The 17,479-nt window shown below is 56.4% G+C and overlaps 7 protein-coding genes across 7 annotated transcripts; 4 read left to right on the top strand and 3 right to left on the bottom strand.

Moving 5' to 3' along the window:
* Nucleotides 1-1,410, bottom strand: PHO1-1 (Acid phosphatase PHO1; the record flags this gene model as incomplete). Its single annotated transcript, XM_036637652.1, has 1 exon — nt 1-1,410. One exon carries the CDS (start codon nt 1,408-1,410, stop codon nt 1-3), a length of 1,410 nt encoding a protein of 469 aa, XP_036498025.1.
* Nucleotides 1,411-2,855: 1,445 nt separating this feature from the next.
* Nucleotides 2,856-4,181, top strand: accs (1-aminocyclopropane-1-carboxylate synthase-like protein 1; the record flags this gene model as incomplete). Its single annotated transcript, XM_036637651.1, has 1 exon — nt 2,856-4,181. The coding sequence occupies one exon, from the start codon at nt 2,856-2,858 to the stop codon at nt 4,179-4,181; it is 1,326 nt and encodes a 441-aa protein (XP_036498026.1).
* Nucleotides 4,182-4,340: 159 nt separating this feature from the next.
* On the bottom strand, nt 4,341-5,576 carry yteR-4 (Unsaturated rhamnogalacturonyl hydrolase YteR; the record flags this gene model as incomplete). Its single annotated transcript, XM_036637650.1, has 1 exon — nt 4,341-5,576. One exon carries the CDS (start codon nt 5,574-5,576, stop codon nt 4,341-4,343), a length of 1,236 nt encoding a protein of 411 aa, XP_036498024.1.
* Nucleotides 5,577-8,465: 2,889 nt separating this feature from the next.
* On the top strand, nt 8,466-10,271 carry CGCS363_v005800 (uncharacterized protein; the record flags this gene model as incomplete). Its single annotated transcript, XM_036637649.1, has 1 exon — nt 8,466-10,271. One exon carries the CDS (start codon nt 8,466-8,468, stop codon nt 10,269-10,271), a length of 1,806 nt encoding a protein of 601 aa, XP_036498497.1.
* A 1,068-nt stretch (nt 10,272-11,339) lies between these two features.
* On the top strand, nt 11,340-13,746 carry PARP2 (Poly [ADP-ribose] polymerase 2; the record flags this gene model as incomplete). Its single annotated transcript, XM_036637648.1, has 4 exons — nt 11,340-11,563; nt 11,602-12,184; nt 12,249-13,535; nt 13,624-13,746. The coding sequence occupies 4 exons, from the start codon at nt 11,340-11,342 to the stop codon at nt 13,744-13,746; spliced, it is 2,217 nt and encodes a 738-aa protein (XP_036497067.1).
* An 858-nt stretch (nt 13,747-14,604) lies between these two features.
* Nucleotides 14,605-15,770, top strand: CGCS363_v005798 (uncharacterized protein; the record flags this gene model as incomplete). Its single annotated transcript, XM_036637647.1, has 3 exons — nt 14,605-14,853; nt 14,918-14,984; nt 15,040-15,770. 3 exons carry the CDS (start codon nt 14,605-14,607, stop codon nt 15,768-15,770), a joined length of 1,047 nt encoding a protein of 348 aa, XP_036497588.1.
* Nucleotides 15,771-16,108: 338 nt separating this feature from the next.
* On the bottom strand, nt 16,109-16,723 carry CGCS363_v005797 (uncharacterized protein; the record flags this gene model as incomplete). The annotated part of the gene is made up of 1 exon (XM_036637646.1): nt 16,109-16,723. One exon carries the CDS (start codon nt 16,721-16,723, stop codon nt 16,109-16,111), a length of 615 nt encoding a protein of 204 aa, XP_036497061.1.
* Between the last annotated feature and the right edge of the window lie 756 nt (nt 16,724-17,479).

Here is a 17,479-nt window from a genome sequence, read left to right as displayed (position 1 = left end):
TTACTGGAACGTGGCCGTGTACCTCTTCCCGACCGTCGTCCCATTTCCGACAGACTGATCCTGATATATCGACATGACATCAGTGCTGTTGTCATACTCCACGCCACACTTCTCCGAGAAGCCAGTAAACCTCTCCACGCGGTCCTGAATATACGTCTCAAACCCGCTGCGCGAGCACGTCGTGCCGGGGCCGTCCGCACAATCCGGCAACGGCTGCGGCGAGCTGTTCACCAGCACGCGGTAGTACTCCCCATCCTCGTACCCGTAGCTGCCGGTGCAGTTCATCCTCTCGATCGCGATGTTGCTCAGGAACGACAGGATGTTGGAGCTGCGCCACGCGCGGCGGTAGTTGATCCTGTCCAGGGGGAAGGTCGCGTTGATGTCGGCCGCGGCGCCGAAGCCGGGCTCCGAGTTGTTGAAGAGCCCCATCGCGACGAGCACCATGGGCGGCATCTCGCGGTGGGTGAAGCTCACGTACAGGTCCTCGTCGGCGGCGTCGGCCATGAGCAGGCTCGCGGTGGCGTTGAGCCAGGGCATGCCGACGTAGGGGGCGACGTTGTTGCCGTAGCCGACGTTGTAGTGGTAGCGGATGTCCTCGGTGTACTCCCAGCCGAGCCAGTCGTCGGGGGAGAAGAGGTCGAGGTCGCAGAAGGGGGAGCGGCCGCGGATGACGGTCTCGTAGCCGCAGAGCTGCTGCATGCCGAAGACATCGTTGACGGTGAAGTTGAAGTCGGACGCGAGGGCGTTGAGGCGCTTCGTGATGGGGGTCGCGAACTTTTCCTGGAATTTCCCGGACTGCTCGCTGCCGGCGGAGGAGGAGTAGGCCGGGCAGGCCTTGTAGGGGGTCAGGCTGTCGGCGCCGGACTCCTTGCTTTCGTAGATGGAGACGACGTTCATGGTGTCGTCGTCGATTTCGAGGCCGCGCACAAGGGACTGGGCGGACTTGTAGGTGCGCTCGGCGGAGGAGGTCCAGACGCGCTGGGGGAGCTTGAGGTTGGGGTAGCGGAACTCGAGGTCGACGCCGAGCTGGGTGGCCTCGAGGCGGCCGACGCGGGTGAGGATGGAGGTCTCGGCCTCGGAGACGGGGGCGTCCCAGTCGGCGAGGAAGCTGAGGGAGGGGACCTTGGACCAGTCGAGGCTGGTCTTGTTGCCGAGCTTCTCGAGGAAGGGCTCGATGTACTCCTCAAAGTCGAAGTCGTTGGCGTAGATGGCGGCGTGGCGGACGAGGTAGGCGGCGCGGGATGCGGTGCAGCCCTGGGGCGTATCGGGGGAGGCCGGGGGGTCCTGGGGCTCGAAGTAGGGTGCGATGCCGCCGAGATGCTCCAGGGGGTTGAATTTGTATGTTGAGTAGAGTGTTGATGCTGAGGTGTAGGCCACGAGGGGCAGGAGGTGGAGGAGCTTGCCGGCCATTGTGGTGTAAGTTCGCACTCAGGCGATGGGGTATCACTAATCGCACTTCGGTAAAGACAGCGGAGAGGCTTTGGATTTTCACCAAATAGCTTGGCTAGAGGTGAAAAAAGAGAGCCTTGAAGGAGATTTATACCGCCATGCCGGGCATCTCGACCAGGGCTGCGTTCAGTAACGGTGAGATCATTGAGGAGCCCGGAAAGGTGCTGCTGAGTGAGTGAGTGGAATGAATGAGATGGAATGGATCCTGGTCCTGGCCCTGGTAGCGGGAGCCGGGTGCAAGCAGTGGCAGGCAGCCCACTTTTACCCCCCGGTCCCTCCGACGGACTCCGACGTCACTGGCCGTTGTTTTCTGGGCCCTAACGACCGCCGCCAACGCGCTATTCGCACTGGACCACCCGACGGCGACCAGCCCAGATTGGACGGAGCAAACAGTCCGCGCTGCGCTGGGAAATGCAACCTGCTGTCTGAAGTGCTGTCTCCTTTTTCAATCAGTCGGCCAAACGCAGAATGAGGAAACGAGGAATTTTATGTTTATGATCCGATGCACCAAAGCCCTCGGAATGCTTGCGCAGAGGCAACGCTTCAACCCGAGAAATGCGACTGCACCCAGCGAGGAAATAGTGGTGCACCAACAAAACACAGTGAGACACCCGTCTAGGGTGGGTGAATAAAGTTTCACAAATCCCAGCGGGGGCTGCTGGCATTCATAGCTCCCAAACCAGCCAACACTCCATGTGGCTGTTCTTAGAAAAGGCCAAGGCAGCCCGGAGAAAATTCATAGCTGCGGCAGTCGTGATAGAGGGAAAATTCCCCCGCCTCACGTACAACAAGCGCGGCTTTTGCGTCGACTGCATGCAAAAGCCACAGTCGCGCGGGTGTGAACAACTACCACTGCGCAGCAAAGACCCAGACGAAACATTCCCGGCTCCCGGGTCCGGGTCCGACTCACTGATCCAATCGTAGCCGCAAGCGACCCCTCCGAGTCCTTCTCGGTCTCCGACCTCCTTGCCGAGACTGCGTCAATGGAGCCACTCCGGCGCCCCAAGGCCCCGCAAACCGCCGTACGGCCCGCCTTTCCGGCCCGCAGTACCGGCGAGCTACCTTGGGTGAATGAACACCAGCCGTCTCTCCCACCGGCCCAGCGCTTCAAAGACAACGATGAATCCGCAAGTTCAATTGGTGCTTAACTCAACGACGTTGACTTCCTCACCTATGAGAGCTTGCGACGTGAGTGGGAACGCTGAGCGCATTTGCGCAAGTTGACCCATCCTCCCTTCCATGCACCGCTTGACACGTCGGAGGCAAGCCAGCAAGGTTCTCATCTCTGGACCCCCGACCCCGGCGGTCGGCAGCACTTCATAGCGCCGTCACCGCCTCCGTCACCCATCACCACCACAACCACCGCAACCACCGTGAACTTTTCCCACCACGCACCACCGACTGCCATGACCATCCGGCGCCACGGCACAATGCTCTCCCCGCGCGCCCTCGCCACCGCCGCCCAGCTCGCGCTGCCCTTCCGCTTCGCCCCGCCGCAGACGTACCACCCGGCCTCCAACCCCGACGGCCTCATCTCCTTCGCGCTCGCCTCCAACGCCCTCGTCCTGCCCGCCGTCGCCGCCGTCGCCGCCTGCACGCCGCTGCGCGAGGACGTCTTCACGTACGGCTACAGCACCGCCGGCGGCGCGCGGCTGCGGTCTGCGCTTGCGGCGCACCTGAATCTGAGCTTCAACCCGTGCTTTGAGATTACGAGCGAGCATGTGCAACTCGCGAGCGGGGCGACGGCGGTGCAGCACGTGCTTGCGTTCGCGCTGGCCTCGCGCGGCGAGGGGATCTTGACGAGCCGGCCGGTGTACGGGCGCTTTGAGCTCGATTTCGGGAATGAGATGGGCGTGGAGGTGGTGTATGCCGACACGACACCGGGGAACTGCTTTGACGCGGACGTGGTGGACCGGTTCGAGGAGGCCGTGGCGCGGGAGGCGGAGCGGGGCGTGAAGGTGCGCGCTGTGATGATTGTGAACCCGAATAACCCCCTGGGACGGTGTTACCCGCGCGAGACACTCGTCGAGATCATGAAATTCTGCGGGAGGCATAAGATTCATCTGATTAGTGACGAGATCTACGGGCTGTCGGTATTTTCGGACGATCTCACGACGTTTACCTCAGTGCTTTCGATCACGCCGGAGGAGGGGATGATCGATCCGGACCTGGTGCATGTGGAGTACGGGCTGGCCAAGGACTTTGCGGCGCCTGGGCTGAGGCTTGGAGCGTTGGTGTCGAGGAATCGAGCGCTGCACGATGCGTTCAAGAGTGTGGTGAGATTCCACTCGCCCGCGGGGCCATCTGTGGCGATTGCGTCGACCATGTTGGAGGATCGGGCGTGGCATGACGAGTTCATTGCGCTCTCGAGGGGGAAGCTCAAGGGGGCGTATGAGTTTGCCACGGGGATGTTGAGGAGCTTGGGAATTGATTATCTCGAGGCGAATGCTGGGTACTTTGTGTACACCAACTTGGGGCCGTGGTTGCCGCCCAAGGAGTCTGGGACCGATCAAGAGAGAGAGTTTGCGTTGGCAGAGAAACTCGTTGAGAAGGGGGTGTTTTTGCATCCCGGGGAGGAGCACTGCCTTGAGCCTGGATGGTTTCGGTTGGTTTATTCGCAGGACGAGGAGGTTGTGAGAGAAGGTATGAGGAGGATTGGACAAGCATTGAACGAGCTACCATGGGCAGCGCCCAAGGCCAGCGTCCAAAGATTTAACGTGCAGGTTACATAGTTTCACGCAGCGTATTAATGAAAGAATGAATCTATGTTCAGGTGAATATGTAAAAATGTACAACGCCCCAGACGGGATTAAGAAATTAAGCAATAAAGTCATGTACATGCTCGCCGGCCGTGACTTTCGAATCTCATGGGCTCGCTCTCATTGCATCTTCTACCAGTAAGTCTTCTGGAAGCGGCGGTTGAACTGGCGGCCGGGGCGAGGGCCCTTGGGGCCGCCGCGGGGAGGCTTGGGGCCACCACGACCGGGGGTCTTGGTCTGGTTGTAGGTCTCCCACTCGTACGAGGCGAACATGAAGGGGCCGACACCCTTGTAGTCGTTGGCGGCCAGCTCAACACCGGTGTAGTACTCGAAGCTGGCGTCGCTGTTCAGGGAGCCGACATAGACGGTGCCCTCCCAGTTGATGGTGCCGTTGGCGTTCTCGGTGACGAAGTCGGTGAGCTTCTGGTAGCCCTTGGCCGCGGCAGGGAAGAACTTCTGCTCGGGGATGAGGCCGAGCTTGGTGCCCTTGAGGAGGGCAAAGGTGAAGAGGGCAGAGGCGGAGGACTCAATGTAGTTGGCGGGGTTGCCGACGTAGTAGGGGTCCATGATGAGGTACCAGCCGCCGGAGGCGTCCTGGGAGTTCTTGAGGCCGTCGGCAAGGGTGATGAAGTAGTTGCTCAACTTCTCAATGCCGGGATGGCCGCGGGGCAGGAGCTGGATGACCTCGAGGAGGGCGACTGCATACCAGCCGACGGCACGGGACCAGATGAGAGGAGAGGCACCGGTCTCAGAGTGAGCCCAGACAGCGGTCTTGGTCTCATCGAAGCCGTGGTACAGGAGGTTGAGGGTGGTGTTGCGGGTGCGGCGATCGATGACGTCGAACTGGTTGATAATGTCGTCCCAGGCGGTGGCATTCTTCTTGTCGAAGAGGGAGGTATACTTGGCGTAGAAGGTGTCGGCCATGAAGATGCCGTCGAGCCACATCTGGTGGTCGTAGATGGGGTGACGGTGGACGAAGCCGCCCTCGTCAGTACGGGGGTGGTGGGCAAGCTCGTCGCGGATGATCTTGGCGGCAGTCTTGTACTTTTCCTCGCCGGTGTGCTCGTACCACCAGAGGATGTTGTTGCCGATGCGGTACTCGTCGAGGGAGTAGCTGCCAGGCTTCCAGTTGGCGATGCTGCCGTTGGAGAGAACGACGCGCTCGTCGATGCGGCCGCGGTACCAGTCGAGGACGGTCTCGTTCTTGGTCAGGGCGTAGGCCGACTGAAAGCCGTCGTAGAGGACGGCCTTGGTGTAGTGGTAGGGCTTCTTGTTGTCGATCTCGTGCTGCGTGAAGGAGTCGGCGGTCCAGGCCAGGTAGGGGCCGGCAGCCGCCGCCGCGGTCGCGAAGAAGAGAACGGACTTCATTGTCGCTGCGTTTGTGTTGTCTTAAAGAGTGACTGGTCGAACGGCGTCGAGTTGGAAAGATTTTTTTTGAGTGACGGCAGCGTGAGTGAACCGAAGCTGAGTCGCCAAGCTGGGCAAACGTTGGCCACTGCTGGGGAGACGCGTACTTATATCGAGATCGGAATCAAGCCGGTTCGGTAGCACCAGCGCTGGCCATGGTGTTGGCGGATGTGGCCCCGGGAGGGTCGGGGTGATTAGGGACGACGGTGGGGGTGTTTGCCAAGTTCTCGCTCGCCCCAGTTCTCTATCAATGATCACCGAGCGAGCAAATGAGCATGGCCAGATGCGAGTAAGACGGGGTTTGCAGAAGTTGCGGTCTTGGGGACGGCGCGCACGGGGGTCAGTCATGGACCGGGGGCAGCAAGATCCAGGAACCGGTGCTCCATATTGACCATGTCGGCGATTCTACCATGCGGCTATCAGCACATCCGCGGGTGATCAGCAAAGAATTGTTTGACGACAAGTATCGTTGCATTGAACCCCCGATAGTCATCTCCGCCCATGGCAGCCGGAGGATGGAAAAATAAGGACCGGATCCAGTCGTGGGCTGCGTCTTGTTGAGGCTCCCCGCTGCGACTCTTGGCGAACGTCTTGGCATGCCGCAAGAAAATGAGAAAGACCGCGGGCAGAATTGCAACATGCCCGCCGAAAGGCAGTCAGCACACCTTCTTGATCAGTTTAAACTTATGGGCCTCGTGCCGCAGGTAAAGGCCAACCGATGGCAGCGGGCGGTGAAAAGGACATCTGATGAGCGTCTTAATTCGCCAATTCGTGGTGTTGGTGCCACCGCGGACGTGATGTGGGCATGCTGTGCCTTGCGCCATGCGTATTCGCCTCTCTCCCTTCATCTCTCTCCAATCCGCTGTGCCTGACGGTCAATAAACGAACAAACGACCCCACGTGGAATGCGACTCTGGCTGCACTCGTGCGATTTATTGAGGTCTTGGTGTTGGTCGCATGCGGGCTTCTCGAGGCATACGGATATGATTGACGGCCTTGGGACGGGCCAACGAGCCTGGAGACGCGCCGAGCCGGACAAACTACTCAGTCGAGAGAGATACGTATTGCTCGTACGCAGTGAACTGTAAGTTCATCCTGAGGCGGAATTCCCACCAACAGAGCGGCGTTGTGGGCTCTGGGCTCTTCTGCAGAGATGCCTGAATAATGGTCCATGTTGCGCAATCTGAGGCGATTTCTTCGAGCAGTCCTGCAATCAGTCGAGTCTGGTCCAAGTGCAATTTCTGCCCAGGTCCGTACCTCAAGCGGACAAATGGGATGGCCTAGTCCAGTGTTGGTGGCAAACGACGTTGAAATAAACCATGACCGTTGACAGAGGCCATCAAGTTGAGACGAAGCCGATCGTCGACGGCGCGGGCATCCGAACAAAGGGCCAGTCAAGACAATAACAAGGACATTGTCGAAGTCTTGGCTCCCGACCAATGCGACTTTGGCCGGTTGATTCCGAGAGAACAGACCAAAGATGTCTTCTCCGCATGAGCATCATCCAGGGCCTGTTTCAAGATGAAAAGCAATTGTCGATTCCATTTGGCATTTGGTGGTGGTGCCAAGACTTTCTGGCTGAGATTGGGGGTGACGGGCTGAGCCACGCCCACCGAAGGCCTGCCGGGGGCGTGCTGCACAATAAAAACAAAGGAGGGCGCCCGTCTGCTGAGATTCTTCGATCCACATGGGCAGAAAATGGCGAGAGACCAGCACGACGAGTCGTTGCTTTTTCCGTCGGCTGACAACCGGCATGGTGGGAGGACGTTGTTGACGTATATACTATAAAATTTCGAGCGACGGCTAGCCTTTTTTCGACGTGCAGTCAAAAAGCGAAAACGACGATGAAATAAGGTGCCAACGACAGATGGACCGTCGAAACCTTGTGTAGGGAGCCCATGTTCTACCTTAATCGAGGAAACAAAAGGGGGTTCGGTTTTGTGCCTGAGGTCGGGTGCGTTTTCCAATTTTTTAGATTCTGTCGCGCAGCGTCGGGGATCACCCGCCCCTGAAAGAGACAAACTCCGTTGGACTTGCTGAATCAGCGTGCGAATGCGGCAGATAGTGGACCTGCATCATTATCAGGACTTAGCGCCAAAAGGAAGCCGTTCTATGGGGCGCTGCAGCCTGGAGAGAGGGCCGTCGCTGCAGGGGCGCTGCACTGTGAATGACGGCAGAGGTCTCACTTGGTGGTCCAAGCTCCTTCATGTCACTCACCTGTCAACTGAACGGCCGCGGCAGGTATTGACCTCCAGGTATCTTACAGCGTTCACCTCCCTAAAACACGGACCGGAACATCTTGCAAACCAATCAGGAGCAGGGTTCGATCCTGCCGGTGCAATATCACCAGGGGTTTAACAACCGATGTAGAGCTCCATTGAAAGGAACAGGCAACAGCTGGCGCGAGCTTGAGACCCCACGAGACGATTGGATGCTGTGAGGCTATTCTGAATCACCGACTCGACTTCATCTCTATCTACAGATACCTAGGTAGGTAGGTAACGTACCTCGACAAGAGACTGACCTACCTACCTGCTTGCTGTGAAAAGCGCGTCCAGTAACGCCCCCACTTGACGGTTCCTGCCTAAACTTTACATCTCAACCTTTTAGGAAAGCACGCTTTAACTCAAGCTCTCAGCCGCGCCTTCCTCGCTTTGACCTTCAACTCAACTTCATCTCTACCTTCTTCTTCTCCGTCGTCGTCGGTACTGCTCTCATTATCCTTCTCTACCGCTGCCGCTCCTCGCCGGGCCTGTCGTCCCCCTCTGTTGTCCGTACTCCCTATCACTGCTGTCGTCTCTCTCGTCGTCCTTTGGCGTCCTCTGGCGTCGTCTCCATACCATCGCCACCATGTCGCAACCGGCAACGTCGTCGCTGCCGTCGCGGACGTTGTCGCCGCCTACAACCCCCTTCAGCAAGGTGCCGATCGAGGTCCTCCTACGTATATCCTCGTACCTGACGACGCCCGAACTGGGCAATCTTCGGTTGACATGCAAGTCAATCGAACAATCCCTGTTCAACACCTTCATGAGAGAGTTCTTCACCAAGCGGCAGTTCATGCTCACGGAACAGAGCTTGCAAGCCCTGGTCGATATCAGCAACTCTCGTCTGAGCGACTGCCTCGACCACGTGGTGATAGGGCTCGATTTCTTCGACTACCGCCGCTTCTCGCCCATGGAAGTGGCTCAAGAGAACGCATACCGCCAGGCCTACGCCGACCACCGCACCCTTGTCAGCAGTGGCCAGGATGTAGTAATGCTCACCGAGGCCTTCCGGAACCTGAAGAACCTCCAAACCGTCGGAATTCGAGACTATCACTCACGCGAGCGTGAGCATCGCGATGGCTACGGCGCCACCTGGGCAAGCTATGGAGCTACCACCATCCGCAAGGAGACCGGCGTTGACCTTTTGGCGAAAACAAATACTCCAGAAGCCCAGGAATACGCCAATAAAGTTATGATCACCCTATTCACAGCCCTTGGCAACGCCGGGGCCCGCCCAAAGACGTTCGAGATGCTCCGTCGACAATCGTGCATCCCCAACGACAATGCCTTCAACCTCTTCACAAATTACCTCAAGCCTAAGGTCGTCCCTGTCCTTGAGGGTCTCCAGACGTTTATTCTGGTCGCAAACGTCGGATCCGGTCCCAATAGAGGCATCGCCGTCCCTGGCCAGCCGACGCAAAAGGATCACAATCGCTACGACTACCTGTTGTGCCACTTCCTCACGCACCTCACCAATATCAAGCATATACGCATCAACTTCTTTAACGCACGTGGCGGTGTTGAAAAGCTATTGAAGTGGCTGTCGTCGCCGTCGTCGCCGTCGTCGTTGTCGTCGTCGTCGGCGGCGGCGGCATCCCCGTCGAAATCCCACCCGCACCCGCCGTCGTCATCTCCGTCCTTGCCATCATCGGCAACGTTGACGCCTCCCGCCACTTCGCCGATGCTAGCACTTCCGCCGTCCCCAAGCTTTGCTTACCTAGAGGAGCTTAATCTTGGCTTCTGCGATGTCGAAACCAAGGCTCTCCTTGACGTTGTGCGCAAATTTGCCGCTAAACTTAAGAGGCTTGAGCTGTACCGGGTCACCCTCATCAACCGTCAACCGCATAATCCTAACGACACCGGCGATGACCTTCGTGCCCGTTATAAGTTCAATGTGTGGGCCAAGATGCTCAAGAGCCTTCGGGAACTCCCTGGGTTGGATTTAGAGCACATTAAGATCGCCCTACCCAACCAGATCTCAGCTGGAATGCATGCCCGCGTGTCATTCTATGGGAAGGGCAGCAACGAAAAGGAGGACCCTACGCAAGAATACACCGGTATTGACTGGAAGCACTATGTGGGCGAATTGGCTCTGCGCGTCAAACCGGACCCCCCTCCGTCCTATCCCGGCTACGACGACGACGGCGACGATGACGACGATGAGGACGATGACGAATTCGATACCGACGTGGGCGACATGATGGATGGTAAGTTCTATCTCTTTCCCCTGTGCTTCTTCCTCGTCCCTCTTCCTCGTCCCTCTTCCTCGTCCCTCTTCCTCGTCCCTCTTCCTCGTCCCTTCTCGTCCCTTCTCGTCCTCCCCGTTTCCCTTGTCCTCGCCTTCCCATCCCGGACCCTTCCTAACCCGGACCATTCCCTCCGTCTCCTCTAGCTTGTCTATGTCATCATATTGCCTATATCCCGTTATTCTCCCCGATCCCATCAATCACCCTTCCTCCGTTCGCTAACTCTAACACTTCCCTTTCAGATGCAGATGAGGAAGATGACGAAGAATAGAAGCACTGAGCTGACAACTCCCCAGAAGAGTTCATGATGATGAATGGCTACTATCCAGACGACATAGTAGACGACCTTGACGACTTTGAGGACATGTTGATGTTTGAAACGTATGGAGGACTTTTCGGGTGATGATGGTGGATTCGCCGTAAAATGATTAGATACTGAAATATTGGCTCTGCTGATGAACGAGCCGTTTTTTTGCCACCATATTTCATTGCTATCTTTTGCGTGAAAACCCCCCTCTCTGACGGCATTGAGAACTGGATTTGATCATTGTCACGATCCCAAGCAGGGGTCGTCTGTACTGACTACACGGTAAGGTACAATCCCTAGGGCCTGAGCTGCCTAAAACACGAATAGCTTCACTTCATCCTGGGGAGACTTCCCTCGCCGAAAGAAAAGGAAGAGGCTGGATGCCACAGGCAAAAGAGACCGTCCGGTCATGGATCTTCGCAAAATGTCGCGACGCCATCCATGGACTCATCTCCAAGGCCAGGCAGGAGGCTCCATTTGTCGGGTCTTTCCACGGCTGAAGTCGAGCTTGCAGGAGCTTGGCGGCTTCAATGGCACGTGCGCCAGGCACCAGCGGCGTTGGTGCCTGCTGTTCCATGTTGGTTGTGACGAAAGGTGCTGAAAGCGTGCACCTCCCTAGCACCTACCTGGGTAGCTCAGGTCGCGCTTTCCCTCGCTGGTAGCTTCCTCCATCTTCGTGTTGGGAAGGTATGGGCTGACGGGGGTTTTCTCTGACCAACACAGAAATAAAATATATTCTCGCGATCCCTTCTTCTCTCTCCTTCGTCCATTCCGTTCTGCGTTCATCTTCACCCTTATCCTACCTCACGCTGCGTACTGCACTCAATCGAACTCAATCGTACCCAGCGGTCATCCCTGTGACGTTCGCCCCTCCCTTTTCCTTGTCCCTTCTCCGCACTCGCCCACAATGCCCCCAAGAAGATCGGGCAGGACAGCTGCTGCTGCTCCAGCAGCCCCAGCAGCTCAACCCCTCGACGGAGCCTCGATCGCCATCAGCGGTACTTTCACCCAGAAGCGCGCCGAGATCGAGTCGCTTCTGACCTCGCTGGGCGCGACCATCGCCAAATCTGTCTCCAAAAAGACGACGCACCTCATCACCACCCAAGGCGATTTCAACGCGAAAACCACAAAGTCGCGGCCGCAGAGAAGAACAACATCCCCATCGTCAGCCTGGAGTGGGCCCAGGAATGCGAGTCCACGGGGTCCAAGGCCCCTGAGGACGACTTTGCCATCACCAGCGGCAGCCAGTCCAAGATGCCCCAGCCAATGCAGACCCCTGTTCCTGCTCCTGTTCCTGCAGCCAACGGGTCCCAGAACGGAGCTTCGTCCCAGGCCAGTGCTTCACAGAACGCCTCTCAGTCGCAGCAGGCAGCCCCCGCGACCAAGGCCAACGGAAAGAAGCGCACCAAGGCCGCCGCCGCCGCCGCGCAGTCTGACAATGAGAGCGACGCACCTTGTGAGCCCAAAAAGAAGAAGACTACTGCCAATGGCGCCGCCAAGGGAAAGAAAGCTGCTGCTGCTGCTACCGCATCTTCCGACGATGTTGACGACAAGACCGACGTGAAAACCAATGTGAAGAAGGAAGCCGCTGATGGCCAATCCGCTAAACCCAGCAAGAAGATTGTTGTACCCGTTGACGAGGGCTGCACCGTTCCCGGCGCTGTCTATATTGCCCCCGATGGTACTATTTACGACGCGTCTCTGAACCAGACCAACGCTTCGAACAACAATAACAAGTTCTATCGCGTTCAGGTATGTTGATGTCTGCACATGCAGCCAAATTCTCGCGTACATGGACCGAAGCTGACCTTGCTAGCTCATTGAAAACGGGTCAGTCTACAAGACCTGGACCCGATGGGGCAGAGTTGGCGACCATGGCCAGAAGGCGATTCTCGGCAACGGTACTTTGGATGATGCCCTGAAGCAATTCGACAAGAAGTTCAAGGACAAGAGCGGATGGAGCTGGGCCGATCGCACCAACGACCCCAAGTCTGGCAAGTACGCTTACATCGAGCGCAATTACGAGGATTCCGACGATGAAGGTGCCGATGACGCCGATGACGCCGATGGCACCGTCAAGACCGAGGACGCCGACGAGAAGAAGCCTGACGCGATTTGCACCTTGGAGAAGCCCGTTCAGGAGCTCATGGGTCTCATCTTCAACATGGGATACTTCGCATCAGCCATGTCGTCCATGGACTATGATGCTAATAAGCTGCCCCTTGGAAAGCTCAGCAAGAACACCATTCTTCGTGGTTTCCAGTCGCTCAAGGACCTGAGTGCCTTGATCAATGACCCGTCACTTGCCGACTCCAAGTACTCCATGACTGTCGCCGCCGCGACTGAGCATCTGTCCAACCAGTTCTATTCTTTAATCCCTCACGCTTTCGGCCGCCGCCGCCCGCCCATCATCAGTTCCGGGGATATGCTCAAGAAGGAACTCGACCTCCTCGAGAGCTTGTCGGACATGAAGGCTGCCTCCGATCTTATGAAGATCGACCGCAAGACCATCTCCAATGTCCACCCCGCTGACACCCAGTACCGAAGCCTGGGAATGAACGAGATGACTCCTCTCGACCACAAGAGCAAGGAATTCAGCCTACTTTCAGATTATCTGAACGGCTCCAAGGGCTCCACGCACCATGTTAACTACAGGGTACAAGAAATCTTCCGCATCGAGCGCAACGGCGAGTTGGAACGCTTCGAGAAGAAGAAGATCCCGAATCTGAAGTCAGACCGACGTCTTCTCTGGCACGGCTCTCGTGTCACAAACTTTGGTGGTATCCTCAGCCAAGGTCTTCGAATCGCCCCTCCTGAGGCCCCCGTCACCGGATACATGTTCGGAAAGGGTATTTACCTCGCAGACATGTCATCTAAGTCTGCCAACTACTGCAACTCGTACAGCTCTGGAGGCGAGGCACTCCTCCTCCTTTGTGAGGCCGAGCTTGGCGACCCGATCCAGAAGCTCACCAACGCAAGCTACAACGCAGGTGACAGCGCTAAAGCCGGTGGTATGCTTTCGACTTGGGGCCAGGGCAGAACGGGTCCGAGCAAGTGGATGGACGCCAGCGCCGTTCACCCTTCGCTTAAGGGCATTCAGATGGTAAGTCACTGCTAGCTCGCGGCTGCTGCATCCTATTTGCAGTTGTTATGTTATCGTTGTTGAGCAGATTGTGCTAACCTACCTGTAGCCTGACACGACCGTCACTCCTGGCGACACCAACGTCCAACATGCAGGCCTCTACTACAACGAATTCATCGTCTACGATGTGGCTCAAGTTCGTCTCCGCTACCTGTTCCGAGTCAAGATGTAGACCTCGATCAGGTCGTAGCGTACGCCACCGCGAGATGATACTGAGGTATTAGATGTGGTGAAAACGACACAGAACTCGACGTAGTTGCGGCGCTATGAATGGATTTAGTGGAAATGGGTCCTGGACGTATTTCCGAGGTTTCATTTTGTTGTAAAGCTTGCTATGATGGGTAATGGGGTGCAGGTACTGGCGTTAGGTAGTGTGCAGCTAAAAAGGCCAATTCGACTTGCTTAACTCTTGAACTATCTACGGTCATTAACGTACACGCGGACTGACACAGTCTTCCGAGTCTTGAGCCTTGTAGTTGCTTTTCTTGAACCTGATGTGCAATGCTGAGATTTAGCGCCATATTTGCGAAGCCCCAGATAGCTTGCCTAGATCAATTTACGAGAGTTGGTCCAACAACATAAGTAGCCCGGCGATGCGGTCGCTGACAGGGGCCACGTTTGGTTCGCGGAGCAGACTTTACAAGGGTTTAGCGCGCGACTGCGCAGCAATTGTATGCCAAGTCGTTGGTTCGGTGCCATCCGCGGCGGCTAAGTTACGACCCGACATTCATAAGTCAAGGGGTTGCCGGCGAACAACACGGCCCACAGCTCATGCTCCTCTTCCACTAGCACTTCTCTTTAGACCTCAGCTACGGCTTTCTTAGAAACCATGCGCATTTTCCCACTCAACCGTCTCTGGCGCCGGTCCAGCAAATCAGCCTCTCGGCCCTCTCCCACAGCTGAAACCAAGAGATCGCGAGGGCAACACGAGCCGCAGACGTTCGAGACGGAGTTTGTCTATCATGGCATTGACTTTCAGAGGATGTTTGAACGCTCACACCCGGACTTTGAAGACCTTTTCTATGTAATCATGGAGGCCTTTGATGGTTTGTCGGAAGATAATATGAAGGATAGGACACAGGAAGTTGTGGGCGCAGCACAGAAAGCTTGGGTTTCATACGTCGAGGAGGCGCAGAAAGACAATGAACCCGGCCAACGAGTGGAGATGTGGGAGTTCTGGGACATTTATACGCGGATGGTCAGCTGCGTGCCATATCGTCACATTGGGCAGCGATTGCTCACCGACGTCGTGCTGGAGCTAGAGATCATTGGAGAGGAGGTGAGATGCCTGCAGAGGGATTGTGCGTGTTTATGTTTCAATGCTAATCTGTTTGGTATTGTAGACTGAGGACTCGGCGTGGAAGGACTTGCCTGAGCTTGGACAGACACTGAGAGAGGGGTGGAATGACGGTGAGACTTCCCTACGTGAAACTATAAGCAATATGTTTCTCACAAACCGGAATAGACCCAACACGTACGCGTCTCTCTAGGGAAGAATGTACCCTGGAGCACTGGCTCAATTTCAACTCCTGGTTCGCGCGTCTAGTGGGGAGCGGGCCGAAGCGAGCACTGAATCTCATGCTGTGGTCGATTAAAGATGGTCTAGAGAAAGATCTAGAGAAGCTTGCAGAGGATCTGGAGAGGGATAGAGAAAAGCGCAAAGGGGAGTTTGAAGAGGACCTGAAGGAGAGGGAGCAGCAAAGATTGGAGGCCGAGCTGCTCTGGAGGCAGAACCACGGGCTGGAGGGTGACTTTCGAAATCCCTTGGGCAATGAGCTGACGAAAGAGGACAAAGCCGCCAGGGCGCAACCGGCTGCGACGCCCGAGGGTCCGCCTGACGAGGCATCTGAGGGCATTGGGGAACATGCAGAGAAGGACGCGAAGGTGTTGTGCCCCGAAGCGGTGACGAGAGTCGCCGTCGCTGCGGAGTATTTCATCCACGCGGCACCAGTGATCTTGGAGGAGAGCCTGATCTGGCACACTCGCGGCCCTTTCGATGACGAAGAGCAGCGGATCTACCGAGCAGGACCGTTGTTTGCGGGCACTTTCGGATTTAACCTGGAGAGATGGGGATTCTGGAAGAGGCGGTTGGGGGAGTTGAAGAGTCAACTCGGAGACGAAGAGGTGGAGAGGAATGTGGACGAAGCGTTGGAAAAGATGAGTGCCGTTGAAGTGGCTGTAGCTAGACATCTGTAGTATACTCTTGAGCGGATTCTTACTTTGAACGGTGCCTGCAATACAATGGCTTGCGTCTTGTCACAACTTCCACGATTCATTTTGGGAACAAGATGAGCAACAACACCAATCTGTATTCATCAAGTAACTCTACCTCGTGTACAAAGCAAAGTTGCGTTAGGAAGTGAATTTTAAAACTCAATATCAATCCCAGCATCGCGTCTTCCACCGTCGTCAATCTGAAGTCGTCCTCCGCCACATAATAAGTCTGCGCCAGTGCCGCTTGGTGAGGTAGATCGGTACAGCTCAAGCCTCTTGAGTTTCCGGCAAACTTGCGCGCCAAGTCGAGTTCGAGTTCCTTAGTTGCAACCGTTGGGTCGGTTGGAAAGGCACTGACGAACACATGTTTTGCCAAGCTTGACATCACCCGACCATCCAGAAACGAGAGCATTATTCTTGCAGTGGTTCATGGTCTTGACGCCAGCGTTGAACAAATGCGAAGTCTTGGAACCACTCACGGTTCTGCTCCAGCTGATGCAGCAACGATTGTTGGTGCTGACGTGGACATCCGACCAGCACCAAAAGTTGGCAGCGGGCAGGGGTCGGTTGACGAAGTCAGGGCCGCCGAGGATGTCGAAAAGGCGGCCGCAGATTCCGGTGCGAGCCAGGTTGCTGGTGCTGCAGCGAATGGTGTTGGCACCGCAGGCCTGGCGTGTTTCGAGGTCGGCGCCCTCAAGGTCCCTTGCGTCGATGACGGGAACGGAAGGGTCAATGAAGCCTTCGAGGAGACCGTTGCCGAGGACTCCGGCGTACACGAGGTCAGGGGCAGATGCGTTGGTGGCGGCTAGGAGCTCGGCCTTGCCCTCGAGGGGGTCGACGACGGCCTCGGGGTCTTGCTCTCGAGTGGAGAGTCCCTCGGGGGCAGCGAGGGCGACTGAGGCGAAGTAGGCGACGATAGCGACGGTGAAACGCATTGTGATAGGTAGGTTTTTTGAGCTTGGTCTAAAGAGAGACAAAGTTGGATAAAAGAAGGATGAAAGAGAGACAGTGATGGTTTTGAGGCCTGGTGTTTTCTTGATGCTGTTGGTGAGCTGATCAGAAACGTTGGAAAGTCGGGAAGCAAACCTGTTTATATACTTTTCCTCTTCACAGGATTTCCCTAGACTTCTACTCCCTTGTACAAGCAAAAGGGCTTCCAGTCCGAAGCACATGCTTCCCAGTTCATCTGGAACAAGGCTGTCCAAACGATCTTCTCACGATCTCTCAAGTTACTTCTTACTACTACATTCGATCTGGTTGAGTAGCTGAGACTATAAGCTGAGACGATGAGCTGACATGTCTCGATGTAGTCAAGGGATAGTAACGTGAAGCTTGAACCGATGATCGTATTGAATACTTTGTATGGCCAAGGCAACGCCTCTACACCGCTTGTAACAGCCTGCCCCACGGGGATGTTGTTTCAATGTCAGCTCCTGCCTCCTGAACTTGCTGGGGTGTACCACTTGCTGGGGTGTGCCAGACACGCGCTGTCTAGGCCACTCCCCACTGTTTCCAACTCTGCAAGGCTGGCGATAATTTCACAAATGACCAGATCTTACTCTCATGCGGAGGTCTTGACATTCCGGGATGTAAGCCCCATACCAATTATCTGCCAAACTTAACACATATCGACTCTGTCTCAGACATACTTAAAGGGTACTTAACTTGGCATTAGCCCGGCGGGACAACCC

The sequence above is a fragment of the Colletotrichum siamense genome (genome assembly GCF_013390195.1).
Source record: "Colletotrichum siamense strain Cg363 chromosome Unknown KSG_Cg363_contig03, whole genome shotgun sequence".
NCBI classification, from domain to species: Eukaryota; Fungi; Ascomycota; class Sordariomycetes; order Glomerellales; family Glomerellaceae; genus Colletotrichum; species Colletotrichum siamense.
This window is presented reverse-complemented; position numbering and strand designations above follow the sequence as displayed.